The following is a 24,108-nucleotide window of genomic DNA, read 5'->3' on the forward strand; positions in this document are numbered from 1 at the left end:
TGAATTATTTATAGTGGTCTAACAAACAGAAAGATATTCCTTTGAAAATGGTCAAGGAGAAGAAAGCCTGGTGAACTGTTGCTCAAGACCACAGTTTGCAAAAAAAAATACGAGGAAACAGAAAGAGGTGAGGCACAAGATTGTTGTACAAATGAGAAGGAAAAACAACTGCCATCTGGCAAATAATATTAGGATAATTTTATTTTATTTTATCATGGTAATTGTCAGCATGCAAGAATAATGCTAATCAGGCGGTCAGAAAACAAGACAAACTAAGGGTGAGAAAGTGATTGACGGAGCACATATGAGGAAGATGAGAACACAAGACGAGTGCAGATGGAGATGACGGTGATGAAGTGAGGACAGACGAAGTGAGTTACAGGATGTTCATTAGCAGGCGGCCTTGATGAGACGCAGAGGGATGGAGACAGGATGGAGATGCATCAGAGTTTTAAGTAATGAGAAAAGAGAAGATTGAGTTGATTAATTCTTCAGGATGAAGGAAATTGAAGTGAACAGGAAGAAACTATCGAATCAATGAGTTGATTAGAAAACAAAGGAGATTTTAAGAGATTAAAGAAGAGGAGGGGATGGGGAGTAGGTGCACAGAGGAAACAAGAAAAGAACGATGAAGCGATAAGGAAGGACTACAGGATACATTTCGGGTTTCTGAATACATATATTCTGTTGTATGTTATAACAAATTAAAGCTCATTAAATAAATTATTTTAAATGTATTAACTTGTAAATATGTATGATGGCCAAGTGTCATGGCATCAGGAAAGCCGTTATGCACATGTGTGCACAGAATATGCAAAATTTCATGAATTGAAGTCAGATTTTAGACAGTTTTTTGGTGATAAAAGGGAAAACAAATTAGGGGAAATTGTTGAAGATATTAGACAGAGGATGATCAGAAATGTATGAAAAAATGATCCGATGTTCTCAAGATGGAAAACAAAGTGAACTAAAAGCAGAGATGAGTGTGTGTTTGTAGAATAATAAAGAAGTTACAGTTGACTTTTTGTGAACGCTGGAGAAGTGGAATTGATGTAGATGAGAGAGGGAAGAAGGATGACAATGGAAAAATAGCAACATCAGCTTCAGAGGATGAGAGCAAAGGAGAGACATGTAGACAAGAAAGGACGAGAGAAATCAAACAGATGGTGGTGAGAGGAAGAAAGGGAGGAGGAGACGAGTCGACGAATCATGACCTAAAGAGGATCCAGCTCATTAACTTTCCATTTTTTTACGTTACCATGGAAACGGGAGACAGGAAGGTTGTGTGTGATGAGGGTAGTTGTCTTGGACAGATCACATCTGAGAAATAACCTTTACTTAAGTCCTGGCTGGATAACTGAACCATGAATAGAGCCCAGGCAGGTACCAAAGGGGCCTTTCACTCAGTGTCTGCATGAAGTGGCCTCATATTTTCATCAAAAGTAACGGAGTTCAATTCAAATAACTTAAAAGGGATTTAATTAATAATTACAGCATATCCCTAATGACTTAAAAAACAACCTGCAAGAGTTAGAAACAGCATTAAATGAGTAAAAACAGCAACAAAGATGCACAAAATGACAACTATGACCACAAAGGGAACTGTTTTTGATTGATTTCACAAGGTTGTTCTTTTTGTAGTCCAGTTATACATGTTTAAATGTCAGAATGATATAATGGGAATGGATAGAGGCAAGAAGTAGTAGTTTTTGCACTTCAGGAGTCAAAGTACGGACTTATCTAACCATATTTTCATCGGATTGACCCAACTTCACCAAATGTTGTTTCTTTTTCTTTTAAAAATAGATTCCAGTTGTGCTGAATTCACTCACTAGACTTGGTGGTCTGTCAGAGCAAATGTATTCAGGTTAACTAAGTAAGTATCAGCTTTATAGGGGTCATATATGCCTTTTGTTTAGATTTTTATCGGTGTAAAAAGAAACGCATAGTTGCAAAGTCTGAAGTTTCTCTCTCCCACACAAGGCGCTGCACCTGAAATGCCTTGTTTGTAGTCCAGGGTTTTCTTCAAGCCCTTTTTACAGATGAAATGCGTTACTTTAACAGCATCATCAGTCTGTTAAAGCGATTGCATGCAGTCACATATTGGTCACTTTGCTGTCATTGTTTTGCTGCAATGGTGCATGCTAATTCGCCACTGCAGTGTGTGTCTGTGCATTAATCTCACTGCAGCAGGTTCCACTTGTCTTGGTCTAAAATAGTGAGATATCCATCTTAAAACAAAATGGCATTAAGTGGGTGATTCATTCAAATACTGACACATTCAGTTGCCTTCGGATTTATAGAAAGTAATGCATGAACCATGAAAAATGTTTTCCTTGTTGCTACTTGATGGCTTGCTTTTCACACCTAAGATCATGGATCAGTAGTTGACTTGCATTCCACCATTACCGACCAATCAGCTGACCCATCAGGGCGATCAGGGCTTCCTAAAGAGACAGTCAAACAGAGCATTTCAGGATAAGGGTCAAATTTGTGCATATATTCATTATAAGACGATCTATAGATTTATGAACAGTAAGCCTATTCTAGTTTTTCCTCCAAAGCAAAATGATGAAACTTAAAGCATCATTATATTGGCTCTTTAAATCTCTTCATACGTTATGTTGCTATCAGTCAACTTTTACTGAACCTTAGAATTAATTTGGTATTTTAAGGCCAGTTGGTAAGTTGTCATATTTCACTTTTAATGACATCTTTTTACCTTGATGTGGAGAAAAGAGTAGTCGGACTCACCTTTGCGGCCTTTTATGGGGAATTTATTAACAAGAACAACGTAGAACCGTATAACATGGCAGTATACACACAATTCCCAACGAAAACTGCGTGCGAGATCCTCTTATACTTCCTGATGTCATTATGTGCGTATGTGGCCTAAACCCAGTCTCTGTCCGGCACCACCGTGTCTGAGATTGCTGCAACATCTTCGTCATCGCCTGCACAGAGAACATTCTGACCCTAAAACAATATGTGGTTCGAGCAGGGTTAAGTCCCTGCTCTCTCCCACAACCTTTCTATCAAATGATTAGATTTAGATAGATTTTATTTTGCAACCCTGTTTGGTGCACTTTGTAGCTTGATTTTCTTTCCAAACTTTTACAAATCAGGAGCATATTTATAATGAAACATTTTTGGAAAAATTCCCATTCAGCTCAAATTCTATAACTGCCATTTTTCCTGATTTGCATGTAACCAAGTAGCTAACGCTACGACCTCTTTTCAAACATCCATCTTTTATTGTGTTTAAGCAGGATGATGATGGATGAACATACAGAGGTTTAGATGCCTGTAAAGGCCATTAGACGAGTCATAAATCCCAGCTGTGCTCCTACAGAGATTGAATATCAAGGATTCTTGGACATCTGTTTATTAAAAACTGCAGCAACACTGTTTGGTAATTCTTATTTGTCATTGCTATGTTGTTGTGAAAGCTCTGGCAGCACAAAAGTGATGGTCCTGCCAATAAAGCTTTTAGGCTGTTGGGATTTGCTGCGATTACATAAAGTCAGAAAACTGGAAGAAAGAAAGACGGACAAAGAGCTGTTGAAAAGGAAAAAAAAAAACATATCTAAAATCAATGTAAAAGTAAAGAAGGTGTAAGGCTAAACAGCTGGAGAGGACAGAATTGGATAAATAAGATAAGTAAATGTCAGGGTGGTGATGAAAGTAAATCTATAACCGCAGACGGACAGAGGCTGACGGTCACAGAGGATTATCCCCTGGAAAGATCACATGTGGGATTAGTGCAGGACAAACAGATGAAAATCTCACTCTGCCCATTTGCTTGGTGGTGTGTTTGTTTGAGCTTGTTTGTGTGCATGTGTGTGATATGGATGACAAAGATCAGAATAGCTGTTGAGAGGTTTAATATGTTTAGCGACTCAAACAGAAGAATAAACATGAAAACAAACCACCTCAGAGGAAATGACATGAAGCATCATAATCGTGTCCATGGAAACCACTGACCACAGCCAATCGAAGGGTCTGGTTTAATAATGACAGACTTTTTATGGCTGCCACCACTTATTAGCAAATAGGCGTCCTGATTAATTGATTCGTTTTGCCTTTCGACAGTTTCCAAGACACAGAGGGGATGTCATTAGAGGTTTATCTTTGTTCAGTTATTAATGCAAAACAACAAAATGTTCAGTTGTTCCAGTTTTTTTTGTTGCAGAGGTAGGAAATGTGTTTGCATCTTATTATCACTCAGCCTTATGGATATTGCCAAGCTTTGATTTGCAGCCAGAATGCCTGTTAAAAACAACCTCTCAATTCTAACTCTGCACACTCTGCAGTGGCTCTAAATGCAAAGTATATCCCCAGAGCATCACTTTCTCATCCAGCAATGGATGCATCGCTATGGCAATGTGAAAAATGAAGTTGAAGTTTTTGCTTTATGATGCACTTTATTTAGTATTTCCCAACCATGATGGTTTCCTGACCAAATGCCTAACAAAGTGATGGGCTGCAGTCCAAGAACAAAAGAAGTTACAATAAAGACGGGACGTCAAAATATAGGCAACAATAGGAAAGTAAAAAAAAAAAAAAATGATGCCAAGTTTGGACTTGACTTTGAATTGTCGATCTTCCTCCTCCCCTCTGACCGCACGCGGTCTGTCTTAGGACCTGTTTATGGAGGTGTCCAGAGTTGGGCCAGTCTCAGCCCCTGCAGAGCGATGGATTTTTTTGTCTTTTTTCAACACGGAACAACAGACGTTCAGTCTTAAGTCCAAAGATCTAACAGCCCAGAAACTTTGGCGATGATGCAAAGTGTTGGTTGAATGCAGATTGGCTGAAAAAAATGGTTCAAGCCTCGTGGGGGAGACGGCGATTTCATAACAAACACGACAAAGTGCCGAAGATCATAAATGGCAAAGAAGCACAGTTGACGATGACAGAGCTTCACTGGACGATCTTCATTATGTGAACACTTAGTTTCACTCCAACATGAAGTAGATATTTGTCGGCAAGAGCACCAACATAACCAAGGGCAGCCCACATCTCATATTGTTCCACATATTTATGAGACTGCCCTCAAGTGGGGGCAAAACAGTATAACATGTAGTCATGTGTTTGTAAAGCCCAAAAGTGAAGCAGAAACAGAACCATGTTCAAACTGTTGATAACCCAGTACTGCAATACGTTTTCCTTTTCTGCCTTCACTGTGGGTTCAGTTGGTGGGACAGCTGAGCAGCGTAACTTTCTGCTTTAGGGGCACCTTGTGCATTGAAAACTGACGCAAGGGGCTTAAGACCAACCAGCAATATGTGATGAGTTTGGAATGAGAATGTGCCTGTAAATAATCATGATAGTGAAGCCATTGCTTGTATATTATAGAGAAAAAAATAAAAATACGGTGCCACATTTTGGTGACTGTCAGGGGAGCTGTATAATTACTGGAAGATGGCTAAATCGAGAGCTGATGCAGACATTTTTGATGACTAAAGTAAAATACTTTCATATGTTTCAGATTAAGCATATTAAAAATGTTTGACTGGTGGGGTTCAACACCTACTGTTTATATATGCAGCCAAACTTCATTTAGTTTTTTTTAGGTGTATTAGGGTTAAGCGAGCTGATGGTTTAAGTTCTACAGCTTTGACCAGTGATGCTGTGTCATACAGCATTTCACCATCAGTCAGATTTGTGTTCAGTCAGTTTTTAAGAACTCTGATTTAAAGAGGAGTCCTTTGAAAAAATAGATCAGATACAAAATCAGTTGTTTCACAGCTGAAGGAACAGCAGGTGGATTTATTAGAAGTTTAACTTTTGAATTTTTTTCAACAGATCTGCTATCACAAAATGTTTTGGCTTGTTTGCACAAAAGACCACCAGAGCCCACTTGGAACCAGACATTCTCTTTGTTTGCAGTACAACATAGCCGCTTTCGGACTGTAGGAACCTTTGGCAGTTGTAATAACCTTTTAATCCGCGGGGCCGTTTTCTCCCGTGTTCGGACATACAGGAACTCGGGGCTTTCTCCCTTAGTTCCTATAACTATTTAGCTCCTTCTCCGAGGTCGGGTCTTTTCATGGTTCTATAGAACGCATCTGACGTAGGTGTGTGGTGGTTGGTAGCTACGCCCCATGTCATGCTATCACGGCTGAAATGTTTCCTCATAAGACACAGACAGAACCTGCGGGTGTTTAATAAGTTAAACTTACACTGGTCTCATTTGTCTGCAGCACTCTGCTCTCCTATCTTCCTTCATGAAATGAAAAAGTATTGTCGCCTGACTCTCTCTGTGTGCTCTTCCAGCCTCGATATTAGACGCCGGATGTGATCGTCCATGATTAATATCACCATCATGCAGACCATGAACACGGTGGCCTCCCCGCTCTCCATGTTAGCTTCTTTGTGGTGTTTTCTTCTCTCCTACTTTTACGTGTTTTGTTTTGTTTTGTTTTGTTTTGTTGTTGAATGTGGCGCTTAACGGCTAACACGTCACTGACGGCTGCGCGCGGCGCATCGGTCCCTATCAGGTCCCGACTCGTGTGCAAATGCAGACTGAAACAGAAGGACAGTTATCAGAACGAAATTCGAGTAGGACCGTTCTGATAACTGCGTTCTTAGAACGGTCTGTCCGAAAGCGGCTCATGTTAAACAGTACCTGCTCCATGATCATTGTTGTTTCCCATGTAATCACAATGAAAGCAGGGTCTCAAAACAACCAGTCATGATTTGTAGTCATTCAGCTGCCATGACTCATAAACACAAACAAGGATCTGTGCATTCCACTGAAACAAAGGAAAGCTGTTTTAAATGATAACGGTTGTTTGTGTCTTTTCATCTCATAATTTTTGACATTTGGGCACACTGCATATTTAGGTTTCAAAAAGTCGTATGCCACAACTTAAAAGCCAGATGAGTATAGAAGTGATTTATTTGATGCGTCCAGAGTGTAAATTCCAGTGACATTCTGTGGCTATGGGGACCATAAATTCTGAAACGCATGGTGTGGTTTTGATGCTCCCTCCTTCTCGTCGTCTGGTCAGCACACAGCAACTTCTTTCCAACCGAACCAATCAGGTTAGAGATGGAAATGGTGCAAAAAGCTGAGTTGCTGATGATCCTCAGTGTTGATTATCTGTCAGTGTGTCACATATCCGATTCCACACCTCCTGCTTTCTGAGCTGCTTTACAGTCTCCCATGATCCTCCTCTGTTTGATCTTGGTAGGCAGGTCACCTCTAATTGGTGCCTGCTCCTCCTAATGGCTCCTATTACCTTGTTAGGTAGGAAGGTTAGGTCGTACAAAACTTTCTGCTGTCACCTCACTAACAAGCCAGCTTGCTTTCGTTAAGAGGAGAGTTTTATTTAAAGGACTGAGGAGATGGAGGTGGAGAGAATCACGCTCTCAGCTCACATTAAAACTAAAAAGCTGGGAATGAGTTCTCTCTTTCTTCAATCTCTTCAGTTGCCTTCTGATGAGCCAGCAAAGGAGGGAAATATCTCCATCATTAATTTCCTCTCCTTGTCTCGGCATGTGTTGATCCTCGTGTGGCCGAGTTGTCTTTTTTTCTTTTTTTTTTTTTTTCCATGAATGAAGTCAGCTTCGCAGATTGGCCTCAGTCCAAACATTAGCGGATTACATTTCCTTCAACGTGGAGTTTTGCCACCAGATTTAAATCCCCCAGAAACTCGATCCACAAACCCCAGAGTGAAGAAATCCAAGTAGCTCCAGAACGTGATGAATCGGTGCCAACAACCAATCAAGCGTCTTGGTGTAACATGTGAGGCATCTGTTGACCTGACTGGTGCATCCTCTTATCAAAAGATGGATTTCAGATGCTGTTTGCGTAACTTGTTCTTCATGTGAATTATTATCAGCGATTTAATCTTTAAGCAGAGACGAATGGAGGAAGGTGTGCTGACTTTAAGTCTACACCAGGGTGTAAAATGAACTTGATTTGAGTAAAATGTGGACCACAAATTGGATTTGTAACGATGGTTCTTAAAAAAAGGAACTGATATGTTGGAGATCTCAACAGGACAACAATGGGATCAGTTTGCATGAGGTGATTCATCTGAAGTACTCTTTGTAAAATCTTTATTTAACATCTGCAGTTTCAGTGCTGCAGACCCCGTCACAGCTGAGTCAGTGCGGTCAGATTCTCATGTCCTCTTTTTCCCAAGTTCTTTATGAGTTTCTTCATCCATCTTTCCTCAACCTCAAGATGTTTTTAAACGAGGACAAGAAAAAGAGCTGAGTAAAAGACAATAAAGGTTCTTTTCATGAGTATTTGACCATAATCTCTGTTTTATAAAGATCCGATCACTTCTCATTCCTGAGCTGCTGTGTGAGGTTGAATCAGTTTATTTTTGCTTGCTTCTTGAAGTTACTCAATGATACATTTTTTTGATGTCAACAAACACAAACCTGCGCATGTTTTTAAATGTATATGCTCCTTATGTTGTTGCAGGACGTCTGAGGGGGTGCACCCCCGCCTCCTGACTTCTGTGTACATCACTACAATCGCCTGAACGGCTCGAGGCTTCGCCTATACGACAGCAAATCTCTCTGACGGTAAATATATTCAGCTTTTCTTTAGTCATGTTCGTTTTCTGGTTTTAAATGCAGGTCGTTACACCTACTCAGGTGCTACACTTCTCGGTTTCAACATTGCTTTTTGAGCTAATGAGATGCGGCTGAAACGCACCGTAAAGTTGGGTGTTTTTACAGCTAATAGTCTGAGCTTTTTTAAAGAGATGTAGGTACCCTATCTACGATATCTATTTATATTTAAGTTCCCCTCAAGTGTAGATAGTGTGAGACTGCAAGGTAAGTGCAGTTGTGTCCTTTTATGTTGGGGTGCCTATTGGAGAGAGTCAGCACTGGGTGAGGCCCAGGTTTTCAGCTCTAAAAATATGAAATCGATTTGCTGTTGGCAAAGTTTTGTTATGATGGGTCGGCATAAATGATGTGCAGAGAACTCTAACCTGCCCTGGTGTCTGCAGTTCTGATCTATCTCTTATGTTTTAGCTTTGCCCTGAGCTAGCTGTGCGTTCTGGTACAAAAACATGTCACAGATTTACAAAAACAGTTTGACGCAGATTTAATTCTGCAGCATTTCTCCGTAGCGCCGTAATGCTTAGATTGGTATCATTAAAGCACTGTTGGTATGCAGTCACTCCCTCTGGTTTCTTAGCTGAAATCAATCGAAACCTATCTGAAATGCCATCAGTGTCACTGTATGTGTTGTAAATAATTTGGAACATCAGCTGCTTTTGACGACCAAATGAAGCTCCCAGCCGCAGTGACGGCCTCACAACGTGCCTCTTTCTAACCGATGTGAGCATAAGCTCATTCGTTTTCCAGCAGCGTCTCATTACATCAGAAACAATAAAATAAATAAGCTGCTTACAGAACATCTGCTCCATGTGTATGGCTGTGTGAACCCTGATGTGTGCTCAGTGTTATTAAATCACGCCTTCAGTGTTTTTTCACAATGACGGTTCATTCCCCTTTTTTTTCTCCACATGGTCTCCTCGGTTTTGCTGCAGATCGTAGCTTTAGGCTCTCTCTGTGGAAGGTCTGTCGTGCATGTGGGTTGTTTGGGATTTAGCCTCACAGACAGGTGAATATTCTGCCATTCTGCGCTGTGTCTGCACAGCTGCTTTACTGGGATGGACTTAAGATCAACTCACTGACACCTTGTGTCGATGTCGACTTCATCTGCTGGCACAGATTAAACTTTTCACTTTCGTCCACACAAGCAACTACAATAGGACACATAAGAATACTGGCACATCTTGGATTTATCTTTTTTCATTTCATTATAATAAGGACAGACGAACAGTTGCCTTGCTGACTTTCTGATTTGTCTCGAATACTTTTCCCTTTTTTATAAAGCTGGGGAATTTTAAGCCAATATATTATATGGAACTGTGTTAAATTATAGCACAAATAACAACATAGAAACTACTGGTGTGCAGGCAAACTGTAACAACACCATGGAAATGGGATGATGGGTTTTCTCCTTCAAGTCCAGAATCTAAATGAACATGTCTGGCCTGTAAAGCAAAGTATTGACTGTGACATTTTGACTGGCTGAGGATTTATTATGTCTTTTATTCTTTTTATGGGAGCATTTTTCAATCTGGTTCCAGCTAAAGCCTCATCTAAGCTGCCTTTGATAAGTGTTTTTCTTGCCTCAGCAGTCTCTGTTAGGTTTACCTGCTTTCGACAAGAAAATTAACATCGGTGTGAAATGAATACATTGTTGCAGGGAACTGGGAAAGGGAGGAAGGCATAAAATTAAGGAAAAAAAGAAAAGTTTAGGAATGAGTAACAGACGAAGGGGAAGATTTGCTAGAATTTGTAGAAATGCATCCCTCCATTATCCTTCTGTCTCATCACTTTTTATCCCATCTATTTCCTATTTGTTTCTGCCAGTTTTTCTTCTTTTTTCGATCTTCCTCTTCCTTGTTCCTCTGTTCAATTTCATAATTACTTTTCCATCTGTCAGCTTCCTTTGTTTTTCACGCATTCATAATCAGTCATTCTTTCTTAATTTTTCACACTTCTTTTTTGTTTTTAACTTTCTCTTTCATCCTCTTTCCCATCTTTCACCCTTGCTTTAATTTACTCTCAATCACTGTTATTCATGGCTTTTTTTTTTTTCACCATCCGCTCTCATTAACTTCCATTCATTCATCTCCACAGTTTGGTTTTGTTTTTCCTTTCATTCTCATGTAAAATGTTTTATTTCTGTTCACTTGATTCATTTGCATTCTCTCCGGCTGACCCTTAGTTTCCATTGTTCAATTTCACAGATTTTACTCTTTGTTTCCATTAACCCCAATTCACATGGTTACATTCACAGAAAGGCGTTCAGCATCCTCAAACAGCTGCACACACACACACACACACACACACACACACACACACACACACACACACACACACACGTTTTAAAGTGTTTTGCTTTGTTGAACAGGAAAAAAGTTCACACGTGATGATCAATGTGGCCTTCTGATGTGTCGGCACATAATAAAAGTGGGAGAGTAAAAGTCGTTGTAATGCACACTGAAAATGAAAATGAATAGAAACAAAGTATTGTTGGGGCCAGGGGATCACCTCGCAGGGAGTGTGTGTTTGAACTAATTTTGTGTCATCAAGTCAAAGAGTGGTAACTTTGAATGATCTTTGTGTGGATTTGCTGTGTTCTCAGTTCTGTTTTTCTGTAAAAAGAAAGAAAATATATTATTTTACTTGATGGAGTTTAGTGAACCTTCTACAAGTCAGAAGGAACACGTTGCGTTGTTTAACTGTATGCTTTGTGCTTCTTCATTGCAGTCAGATTTATCAGATAGACGTCCAGTTTACTTATATCTTGTAGTCAGACCACAATCGGAGCCAAATTAAATGAAAATTCTTCCCTGATAAAAGAATTCTTTCTTGTCTTTGTCGCTATAACATATTTCTACATTTGTTTCAGATTTTTTCGCTCATGTTCATTTGCACTATAGATGCATGTGAATTGCTTGGCTTGCTGACTTAGCAGGTCAGTGAGTGATGAAGTGTTGAGAAGATACTTTCAGCCTCTTAGTTTCCACTTTCAGTCAGTGGCTTTGGCACAGATAGCAGCTCTTCTGACTCCCCGCTCGTCTTTTAGCATTTTCGCCATTACACAGAATGGCTCAACTCTACTCCAAATGAATAGTGGCTGGCATCAGATACACTACGTCTGCTGCTGGTGACCTGCAGACGGTGGCACACTGTGACGTTCTTCCGATAATTTATTTAGATCTAAAAGCTGTCAGTTTTGGATGGATTAGCATTGATCTGCAGATGTAGGCGGTGTTTTCAAGACCAACATGCTTGATAAAACATACTACATGAAACTAACAAAACAAGGACCTGAAACCTTAGTCCTAAACTTGTTCAGGAAGCAAACTAAGTACTAATTCTGCTTCTATTCTATGCATGTAGTGTCTGAGAACTGTATCTAGACTTAAGTGGCTTTGGCTTCCTTCCAGATTTGCCTAAACTCAATTAAGACTTTGGATCAGAATCCAGCTTTTTCTTTACATTTTAAAGATGTTTACCATGGAAAAACAGGAAGCAGATCTGCACTGAGTCCAGAAATTGTTTGGCAGCATCGCCAGAGCCTGCGGTGAAGCAGAGGAAACGTAGAGCGCTGATTTCAAGCTGCATGAAATCAGGATTTCACAGAGCTTAAAAGATGTGTTGAAGTGTTTACAAATGTGGGGCCCGCAGATTGATTACAGCTTGGATTTGTTTTGTGCTCCCTCCATAGTTTGATCGTTTTTACAGGAACTTTCAAAGAAAACAGACAGAAGCCCGAGGAGAATAAGAAAGCTTGTTATTATTTTCATTTTGCTCCCTCCTTTATAACTTGGTCTGATTATGATCTCTGTTTCATTTTAGGTGGTCTTTCAATCACTTTAGATCCTTTAAAATCTTTTTGAAAGAACGTGTCCTTCAGGCTGACATACACAAAAACACATACACACTTTTACACACAATGGGCTGGCGCTTTGCCTGTCAGGATGAAAACTCATCCCACATTCTCAGTCTGGCACTCGGGGCGCCCATTCAAGGCCAGCCGACACACACAAACGAGCTCGCCACACACCAAGTCCGCACACACTTAAAGAAACACACCCGCGTTGGTGGCACACTTTACTGCTCAGAAGGAGCCAGACGCATGCAGAAGTGACACGCTTGAATGAAAAAAACTGCTCAGATGTGCATCTCCAGATGAAGTGAACATGACTCGCCTTTGAAAAATAAATTTGTTTCGCACCATTACAGAAAATTCAGGAAGGCACTCACTTTGGTGGCATAAGAAACTACTCAGACTGAAGCCACAAGCTGAGTTGATGCTTTTTTAGAAATTCACACTGCAGAGATGGATCTGTCTGTTGACTGAAAGAAAACTGAGTCTCTTCATAAAAGAAAATTCAGGGGTCCTGTGGTGACTTTGTTTTTCCCTGATTTCTGATGCCTGAAAGCAACACAGAATGTCCGTCTGAGTCTAACTGCTGATGGAAACATGATTGAACGTGTTCACTCTTACCCCCCCGAAGGTGTGGATGGCGCTGACCTAAATAATCACAGGCCCAAGGCATATAGGGGTTCCTGATAGAGCCTCAGTATGAATATTTTTTCTTGGAAAGTCACAGCTCAGTTGAAAGATGCAAAGATGATGATGGCAAACACACACAAAGGCAGCTGAGACACAAATTGGAAATGCACTAAATAATGCTTAAACCACTACAAATGTTTCCAAAGGGTTACAAAAAAAACAAACTGAGGCTGCAGCGATCCATTTCTTTCAAATTGATTAATCTAGTTATTTTTTTTTTCAATTAGTGTTGTTTATTCTTGATTGATTGATTTTGAAGTTGATAAAAAAAAAGTGTTAATTGACCAAAAAAAAACGTACTAACTTTGATTGAACTTATATTGGTTCTGCTTGATTGTCATTCAAATCATATTAATGATTATTTTTGGTGAATAGTATGTCAATGTTAACATATTATATTGAAACAACAATGATTTTAACATCATTGTTTCCAACGTTTTATATTATAAAACACGGCTGTAAAGCATCTACAAAAGCAGATGTTAAAAAAAAAAAAAAAGAGTAACGCTGAGGCGTATCAGAGGAGGTGGTGGGAAACACACAGTTGTTGGTCAGGAGTTGTTCAGACAGGACCACAGAGTGTTTGCAATCGTAGCCATTCGCTGGTATGGCTTGTACGTAGTCTTACTTTAGTTAAAGCTGCTATAGGTGGTGAATTCCCAAAGCAAGAGAGAGCTACAACAGACAAAACTCCTCCTCTCTGGAAGCTGTAAATGATCAAATCGGTACGTTTGCCCTCACACTGCAGACCTTAATCTCATTACCACTTATCAGCCTTCATAATAATCACCTCTGCTGCTGCTGCTGTGACCCGTCCGACACAATCTCATTAAAGCCTCAAAGTCGTTTTGACGTTCTCCCAATAACAGTTAATCCAACACCACCGGGCCGCAGAGGTGAGCCAAAGTTGATCTGGCACACAAACAGAAAGCTGCCACTGACTGATTTCTGTCAATTACTTAAATTAAAGCAGCTGCAGAATTTCAATACAGGGGAGTTGTTATACAAACGACTACAGACAGTTCGACTTAAAGACGATACAAAGTCGAAGAGAGGCAGCTTGATGAATGGGTTCAGGCAAACAAATCAAAAGGATTCCAATAGCAGCATTGACCCTGCTAGTTTTGGATTAAAGTTGCAGACAAATATTAACCTGTCTACATCCTAACTATGTGTTTAGAATCTGATACACTCCTGATATCATTATAGATGTACTGCTATTGTAATCTGTAACACACCAATGGATGCATCGGAGCTGTCAAAGGTGGGGTTCCGTCTCTTGCCAAGGGACATGTCCCCATGTGGTGCAGGGAAGCCAGCAATCGAACCATCCCTGATCGTCAGGCAACCACTTTAGCTCCTGAGCAACAGGAACCCTAAATGCCTCAGGTGTTGTATAACAGTTTTACTGATGCTGCATATTTTCCACCTCAGCCAGCTACATCAAACCTCTCTCAGGAACTTTTTTTCCTTTCTTATCTGATAAGAAAATTTGCATAAAAACACGTGAATGAGAGGAAATTTTTTCACCATCTTGTAAAACTGTTACAGTGTATAAATATGGCAGCAGAGATGGGCGGGGTTCCACAATAATGACTTTTTTTTCCCCTTAATTTATTTCTATCACAGAGAGTTGGCTGTTGAGAACTTTGATTAAAAAATATGTATAAACCTGGAAGGGGTAAACTCAATGCTTGTTGTGCCTCATCATTGTGGGGGAGAAAGGAGGGCTCTGGAGCTCTTTGCTAAGAGCAAAAAAAGGTATCTTTTGTAATATATTTCATCAAGCTGTGATATTTTTTTTTAGTTTGATTGTTTTTTGTTCTACCTTGTTTGTATTCACCTCTGTTTTTAGTACCTCTGTCACAATGAGCATATAAACATATGAAACATATTAAAGGCAGTAGTGCATTGGAATCAATTTGACAAGAAGATGTTGTTTTGAAACAGCAGATTTGTCTGAACTTACCAGACCTACACAAGTGGTGAATGCACTGTGCACCACAGGGGCCACATTATTTATTTACTCAGCACTTTTAATCTTTTTTCATCATTGCAATACCATTTTTTTTTTTCACATCTGAAAAAAAGTGACTGATTAATGTCCATTAACTGGTGTGTGGTCAGCTTTGCTTTGTATGGCAATCGCTTTCAGCACCATGGATAGCGTCATTATCTGCCCTTTCTACGCACCTCCGGTCCTTTACAGTAACAACGCTGTCTGTAGTGCTGACATCACCATACAAAGCAGAGCTGAATAAGCATACAAGGTAAGTTGAACTTTAATTGATTCACGTCTTTGCATGACCTTTGCTTTTAATCTGCCGTATATAGCTTCAACCTAATCTTTTACAAGTTACTTTGTGTATGAAGGCTTCTTAACGTTCAGCTGTTTTGCATAAAAATTCATAGAAAGCTTTGGGCATGAAATGAATTATTCAGAAAAAAAGACGGCTTAAGGGCACATATTGGAAGTGAGAGTAATGAAAAAAATAGACATATTATATTTTCTGTTCAAAGAGTTTTTGTAAGATAAGGCAGGCTGTGATGGCAGGGATGGTGTGACCTGCCAGTCTTACTCGGCCAGTCTTACTTTGATGGGTAGCCACTGTCACGAAGGAGGAAAACACTCGCTCTTCCAGCCTCCTGCTATAATACAATCCCCTGGAGGGTGAGTGTGTTGTGAGTAGATGCATGCCACCTTGCCACCACATTAAAGATGTTGACTGTTATTCTTAACAACTGACATAATGGCACTGAACTTCGGATGGCTAGTAGTCCTGACATGAGTCCCACTGATGCAGCTCAGATGCCCAGACTTATTGTTTCATCTGTCAACTCTGCTTCAGTGGGGAGTTAGACGTACTGCGGAAGGCAAGGGAGCAGAGCCAGATTTGTAGGCGCCAATCACATTAGTGCTTTTAAATTCACCGTTTGCAAAAAAAAGGATGTGCTTTTAGAAGCTTTGTCTTACAATTCTGGCAATAGCTCAGTCTCAGAGGACTCTATCCTCTCTAAAAGTATGTTTATTTTTTTTTTATAATTTTTTTTTTTTTTTCAAATGATCAGGAAATGCACCATTGCCTTTCTGCAAAACAATAAAAAGAGTTTGGGGAATCATCAATAGGCTTTAGATATGGAGAAATATATGACCATTGGAATGTCAAATATTAAAATCAAAGGCCAACATATACCTCCACTCAGCCGTATTTTGAAATATAAGGTCTGTACTTAATGCTTTGATTTAGCACCTGGTCTATTTTTAGATGATCTTATTAAAAAAAATGGCTGCAATGAACAAAAAATCAATAGTATATTCTGCTATCCCAATTTTAAACGTGTGACTTTATATAATCTGTGTTAGTTGTTCACAGTATGTTGTCCTGCTGCAGGCGGAACAGTGGACAGAAAAGGGTTAAACATGTTCAAGTTATTGTCCTAACTCTCACTGGAAGGGGTGTAATATTGATTAATCCAGAAGTAAATGTATAATCGATCAAAGTCCGTCTGGTGGGAGGACAGCAGCAGCCGAACCAGATCAGATTTACGTTCAAATCTTAATATTGGCCTTTTATATAAATCACTGTGAAAAACAGCAGAGACTGGAGCTCCTGTTACAACCCTTCTTGATGCATAAGGTCTGACTTATAAATTATAATTATATTTAGACTGCAGAAAACATGCAAAGACAAGAAACAGAGGAAGGGTTTTCTGCACGTAACATTAAAAAAAAAAAAAAAAATGGAAATCTTTTGGTGTAAGGAAAATCAGGGCCTTTTGACAACTGCCTGACAGGTAAGACTTAATAGTTTAAATTTGACAGAGGCAAATTAGGTGAAATAAGAAATAAAAGTTTCAGGACACTGCACAAGGAGAGTAAAAAAAGACATTAAAAAAGATAGCAAGGAAAGAAAGATTGCAATCCGAGAAAGAGGGATGGAGCAAAGAAACTCTAAAATCCCCCATTAGAGTGAAGTCTTCACATGGAGATAATAAATATTACTTTCTAGATAAAAAGGTTAAAAGCTTTAATTATACCCTTTGGGTTCTGATGGTGTTGTAGTTGCTTTGGAAACTAGAAATGTCGGATTTTTCTCGCATTAAAGCTCCAAAGAAAAGAGCAAAGAACAAGCCTGTGGTCAGTAATCATGAAATCAAATCAGACCCATGAGTCAGTCTGTGCTGCGTTTAGTCCTGCAGTCTGAAACGAGTCAATTAGTTACTCCTTTAAGGAGCTCTTAATGGTGATATCGACATGTGTTTGATGGGATAAACAAGTTTCAGCCCGAGGTGACAGAGCTGATCATAAAGAGAGGATTGAGGCAGGAGCTGCAAATAGATTTACTGGATGAAATCAAACCATGAAATCAGCCTTTATTTTGCCCCACTTCACATCTATAAGTTTTACCCTCAAGTTGTTTCATTTCCTGGTGTAGATTCGACTTTCAAAAACAGGTCCTGCGCTACGTTCATTCATCCTCAGTGTTTAACTTTGGACAAGGTCAATACAAAAGCTTCATTGATTTGATTACCATAATTGCTTGATGACAGCAACGCATACAAAAGCATATATGAACCAGATAAACATGCCGTGGATCAGGTGTCTACATTGTGTGATTATTCTCACGATATTGCTTTAACGTTTCAAAGAAGGACTTTAACTGTCTTAAGACTATTAAGTAGAGGAACTCAAAGTGAGACCCTAGTGTTGTACTGTGTGTAAAGCTACAATAGCTCTTTAATTTTGTTGTACAAGTGGTGCAATGCTGGATACCACCACCAAAATGTGATTTAAAAAGTTAAAACCTAGAATTTGGATCCAGATAACTGTTAAAAGTTAACAACTTGTAAGTAGAGCTATTCCTTTGAATGAGCATTTTTATAAAGAATATTGCAAAAAAATAAAATAAATAAATAAACAAATGTACTCAGGCACCCAAGTACAATGCTCTATTTTGCATTTTAAAAGCAAAAATTAATCCTGCACCAAAATTGACTCTTTCTTTGCCCATTTTCCAACTTTCCACCAAGTTTAATGAAATGTGTCATCATATTTTTTCTTAATTTTGCTGACAAATGGCAGAGATCTCATACCTCGGTGCACCAAACCAGCCAAACAGTCTTCTTGGTGGAGATAGCAACACTGTTTATCACTGAGGCAGAAACAATTGAGCAACATGGATCTGTAATTAGCCAGTTGAGATGCTTTTGATTTCAGATGTTTAGCATACACACTAATTTGTATGAGGGACGGAGACCACACCTGAACAACGGTGCATGTCACACTGGAACAGGCGCCCTGCTCACTGTAGAGTAAAAGGTCAGCTGTGATCTTTTCATGCCTCTACCACTCTACTGTCCAGGTGTAAATTACATTAGGAGGCGGCTTAAACAAAGCCTAAATAAGGCCGTCTTTTCTCCAAGGTGAGCTTTGAGCGTGTGTTTTTGGATGTGTGTGTTTGTGAGAGTAGTCTTTCATTAGAGCAGGTAGTTTGTCTAAGCCTTGTCTCAGTGAATGAGAAGTGACATCAGTGCTGCTTTGGCTCCGAGCAGAAAATTAACGATTTCAGGAATAAGACCACAGACCTTTTTGAAAGGCTTTTCTTATTGAGAGCCGTGACTCATGTCAGAGTGCTTGTTTCACATTTCCATTGCTTTGTAGCCAAAGGCAAAATAAAAATCCCTCAGGTTTTCCCAAGCCTAATTTATTAACAGTTTTCTTTTATATACACACACAGTTGTATTTCCATCACTTCTGAAATTGCAATCACTTACATCCCTTACTTTAACTCACCCAACTTTACTCTTTACTTCTGCCAAAACCTCTAAATACCATTGATGTTTTACTTTCCACACAATTTGTATAAAACAAATGAGGATCATTCTTGGTGTTATTTACTAAATGCTGGGAATAATCAAACCAGTTCCAAGTCCTGTAGGATTGTCTTCTGGACCAGACCAGTCTTATTCTGAAACTGATAACATCATCTCATTTGGGGCCAAATGCCAAAATGATGCATAGACACAAAAACCATATGTGCACCTTTTTGGCTCACAAACTTGTATTTATAAAGGATGACTGTGATGGTGAGAATGTGCTCACTTCAAACCAAAACAGAAAATTTTATCCATATTGCTTAGTATAAAAATATGATACAGTCCATGAGCATGGACTGTATAGTGTACAGACTGTGTGTTCATCTCTTGCAGATAAAACGGGAGTGTTGGTCTTTCGCTGCAGCCCTGATCTGCTGCTTGAGCTGACGCTGATTTTGGCTGCTTGTTTATAATCCAAGCTTTTCTTTTATTTTGACCTCTTCAGTCTCTTCAACAATTTTTCTTCCTTACGGGGGACTTACAGGCCTTCATTAGCTGAATGATTCCTACCATAATATAACTGAATTGGGCTGTCTTCTGTATACAAACAGTGCCTCGACGCAGCATAATCTCATTAAAGGGGAATAAATTCCATCAGTTAACTTCTGACATGGCGCTCTTGTTAACTGAACGAGTGGGTGTTTTCAGGCTTCAGCAGGAGCTCATCAGATATGAGGTCCAATAATGTCGTGATGTGAAAGATTTCTAAACCGGTGCCTCTGATATCGGAAGTGTCAATGATTGCCAAAGGGACGCGCTATAAACTGTGCTCTGCTAAACTGTCAAGAGGAGGATTGAAAGGCAGTTTGTTAGCACAAGCAGTATCCTCAAACGTTTGAAGTCCTGGAGCTGTCTTACCAACAGAAACCGTCTTACCAAAGGGGCACAACTGTAAGAGAAAAAAAAAAGATCAGTCTGTTTGGGGTTGTTTCGAGGCACCGTCAGACTAACTGAACAGAGGATTGTTGTGGATTTTGCTCCCCAGAGAGAGCAGTTTCAGTCAAACTCATCATGTTTTTAAGGCAATAATATTGCATCATTATGATCCACACAGATCAGAATCAGCATGTATGCACGCAGTTGCGCATGCACGGTAAGGAGGGGGAAAAAGTGAAATGGGAAGAGGAGACATCAGAGGGACAGTTCCTTATTATTTTTTTTTATTTATTTCCATACCAGAGAAAAAGAGAAGGAAATGTAGTCTTTGCCACCTCAGGGACCACCTTTCTCCTTTTCATTTGTCACTTCATATGACATAACAAATCAGAGCAGTGAGGAGACGACAGGAGCGAGGTGATGAAAGAGAGGATGCAAGGAGAGCGTGTCCCCGTCATGCTCTCTTCTTTTCTGCCTCGTCACTGCATGATATAACCTGAGGAGGAGTAAAGGGTGAGAAAATGGAGGTGATGTTAGAAGGGGACATAAGAAACTTTCACAAACTGAAATGAATGTGTATGTAAAGAAACAAGGGGGCGGGAAAGATAAGAGCATAGGGAAAAGGCAATGGCAGGGATGGGGTGACCTGAAGGGCAAAAACAAGTCGTTTAAAAAAAAACAAACAAGAAAATTAGAAAAACTTTTAGAAAGTAATTGTTTGTTGTTACCTTACCGTCTTCTGAGATGGAATCATTTGACCTTGCCGAAGGTTTTAGTGAAGTGTTAATTACTTACAAATGAGCTCAACACCAACTAAAATAATTGAGGAACACTAGACTTTGAAATTCTTCGTATAGAATAGCAATCCCACAACGGGGATGATGGAGCGAGCAACAACAGTGGTTTAGTGAAGCTTTGACTCAGCGGCACCACTGAATTTGATCATTGATCCGATTCACTCATCTGCACTGAACCAGCTCCTCACAATCAGTTAATTGTAATTGTGAAGCCCTAAATTTGATCTGGATAAGTGTGCATGTCTGTGCGAGCGTGTGTTTGTGTGTGGTGGAAACTTTGACATAAACATGCCATCAGTATGCAAATTCTTGCAACTGATTGCATGTTACGCTCTGTGGCCTTGCAGGTTAATACGGAGCTATCCGCAAGGCTAACTGCTAATTCCTCATAATTTATAGCTACAGGCAGAGGATGGCCCAATCAACATCGCTTTTCACCTTTCTTTTCAGAGTCTTACCCTCTCTTCTTTCTCCATGTCCTCACAGCGGATGTGCGCCATGACCTGCTGACGTCACCACCCCCCCACTACCCTCCATCCTTCCTTGAGCTGTACTTCAAAATGGCCCCAAGTAGTTGGCTGTCCCTGTGGCGGCCAGCGTTGTTGCTGCTGCTGCTGCTCTTTCTTTCGGACTGCTTTCTGTGTGAGTCGGCCTCAAGCACGTCTTTCCCAAAAGATCTGGAGCCTCTCAGCGTGGTCAGCTCAGAGCGTGAGTGCATCCCTTTATTCACACCTCTCGGGCAAAGAATGACACTGTTCCGTTTATCTGTACAATTCTTTTCCTAGTTTTATTAGTTTCTAATTATTTTTACATGTTTATCCTCTTAAAGGACAAGACCGTTTTTTTGACATTGGGCCCTTGATTTCGCATTATAACATGATGTTCTACTCACCCCTGCTTGTTGTTGGTAATTTGGAGCTGTTCCGAAGATATTCGAGAGGCGTCTGGCTGCTCTCTTGAGATATTCGGCCATGAAATGGTTTCCTATGGGCAACGTTATACAGGCACAAACTATGCTGTTTATAATTTATTAATTACTGTACACTAGCACTGATAACGTGGAGGTGCGTCGCTTACTTAAAAAAATCCGGGTTACTGTAATTTTGAATTTTAGCCGAATGAATAAATAGGCAGCAGGTCTGTGGGCTGTCTGTGGTAGTAGCACGATGATGACGTCAGTAACACCCACTTTACGACAAAAAATCAAAATGACAGTAACCCGGATTTTTTTAAGTAAGCGACGCACCTCCACGTTATCAGTGCTAGTGTACAGTAATTAATAAATTATAAACAGTGTAGTTTGTGCCTGTATAACGTTGCCCATAGGAAACCATTTCATGGCCGAATATCTCAAGAGAGCAGCCAGACGCCTCTCGAATATCTTCGGAACAGCTCCAAATGTTCAACAACAAGCAGGGGTGAGTAGAACATCATGTTATAATGTGAAATCAAGGGCCCAATGTCAAAAAAACGGTCTTGTCCTTTAATTCGGCCATATCTCAAGTAGTGCTAATGAACCCTTCCTTCATTTTGCTGGACAAATGTGAAACTTCTTAGTCTTTAGTTGATAAAATAGACTTGCACAAACAAAACACATGTTGTTTTTTAATTTAATTTGAAAATGCATAGGTATCCCTTGCGAAACGACAGGTATCTTTAATAACTGTCACTATTTGAGTTGCCACAATCATGTTAACAAGCTCTCTGTAGAAACTCACAATGCCGTTTGTGTTTGTTTGCAGAGTCCTACCTTTATCCAGGTTTCCAGGGTTTGCTACAGGACAACGACACACTGCGTCTGGGTCTGGACTTTCAGCGGATGCTACGGATTAATCATATGCTATACATTGCAGCTAGGTCAGCAAACATGCGCCTACATACAATTTTATAATGTATTTTCATATACTGTATTTCTATTAACAGCAACCTATAAATTTTCTATAGACATTTTCTGAATACTCAGCCTTTAAGCCATTTGACTAAATCATATGTCGAAAGTCAAGACAATGGTTATTAGATTTTTCATCCTGCATCTCTTTGAGGACTCTGCTGCATGTTTTATATACAAATCAACTGGATTCATTTCATTTGACTACAGTTTAGATTTGACTTCTCTTTGTGCTTTTGCGTTTGATCTTTGACCCCACTCCCAGTGAAGCTCAGGTTTGACTGAGATTCAGGCAATATATTAAAAATACTGAAAACTAGATTTGTGTTTGTAAAAGCAAGAATATAAAACCGACATCTATGCAAAGTAAGACTGAAATACAGCTGCCACTGTTAACACTTGCATGGCATGCCAATGTCACTTGTGTAATTCTGGATTTGATATTAACAAGGTTGCACAAATGCAAACAGCCCAATGCGAGTGTGAAGCAGTACATTCATCAGAATCCACTAAATGTTCCGAGGTGTGAAGCTGCACGGTGAGCTCTGACTGTGCTTTGAACTCCCCAGGGATCATGTGTTTGCTGTGAACCTGACGACAGCTTCAGAGGAGTTTGTCCCGCAGCTGGTGAGTGGATTTATATGATAAACAGTTTATTTTTGGATCTGTTGTTTCCACAGAACACAACCATGTCTGCATCAAAAGTTCAGGATGTGAAGATGACTAGGCTTTATGTGTGTGTCCCTACGGGTTCCTGTAGCTGCTGCCCTTTGAGCTCTAAACTTAAGGTGGAGCAGAAAAAATACTTTTTCTTAAGGGAAATAATTCAATGTGTAATTATATCTTTTGAAGGTATAACTCAAATACCCTGAACATAACTACATCATTTATTTTATATATATATATTTTTATTTTTATTTGCTAATTTCTAAGTTTAATCATATAAAATTTTTGTAGTTTTGTCCCTTTAGATCCTTGACTGTACCCTTTTGCTCAGGAAACAAATACGTGTGATTTGGAAGCTTAAAAATAGTCATGACGTTTTTTATCTTTCCGTGTTTACAGTTGGCTTTCAAACCAAAAATTTGACGGTTTCCCTTTTTTTGAATGATATCACAGCACAGTCCACCGTCTCCAAATCAGATATCAATCACAAGAGTAGTACAAAGCAACGAGTAGAGTTTTAAAAACTTGTAAAAGGATTTGAGGGCTGAGGATACCGTAAACCAATTCTGCCTTGTTTGGGAACATCTACCATTCGGTATTCTGTCAATCTAGCATTGAGTTGAGTTGATAAAGTGTAAAACACAATGGTAAACAAGCTTTAGCTGCTAAGTAATGGTGAGGCAGAATATCTGATATCTACTGATCTAAGACAGACATGCCAGTTAGACTCCACAATATTTTCTATAGTTGCAATGAACAGATTCCGTCGATGCTGTTCAGATCAATATGATTATCTCAAAGGCTTAGTTAGGGAGTAATGGGTAACATTGGAATATTTCATAGTGAATACCTAGCCACTTGCAGAAGTGGTG

The 24,108-nt window shown here is 39.6% G+C and overlaps 1 protein-coding gene across 6 annotated transcripts in view; it reads left to right on the plus strand.

The window, feature by feature from the left end:
- LOC142367250 (semaphorin-6C-like) overlaps positions 1 to 24,108 on the plus strand; it is a 191,438-nt gene that overhangs the window by 85,363 nt on the left and 81,967 nt on the right. For all 6 annotated transcript variants that reach the window (XM_075449229.1, XM_075449228.1, XM_075449233.1 and 3 more), the window contains 4 exons: positions 8,441 to 8,544; positions 21,169 to 21,390; positions 22,425 to 22,539; positions 23,140 to 23,197. In XM_075449229.1, the coding sequence (XP_075305344.1) occupies positions 21,243 to 21,390; positions 22,425 to 22,539; positions 23,140 to 23,197 (321 nt within the window). In that variant the 5' untranslated portion in view covers positions 8,441 to 8,544; positions 21,169 to 21,242. The remainder of the gene's footprint in view (positions 1 to 8,440; positions 8,545 to 21,168; positions 21,391 to 22,424; positions 22,540 to 23,139; positions 23,198 to 24,108) is intronic.

Source organism: Odontesthes bonariensis, chromosome 18, assembly GCF_027942865.1.
Source record: "Odontesthes bonariensis isolate fOdoBon6 chromosome 18, fOdoBon6.hap1, whole genome shotgun sequence".
NCBI classification, from domain to species: Eukaryota; Metazoa; Chordata; class Actinopteri; order Atheriniformes; family Atherinopsidae; genus Odontesthes; species Odontesthes bonariensis.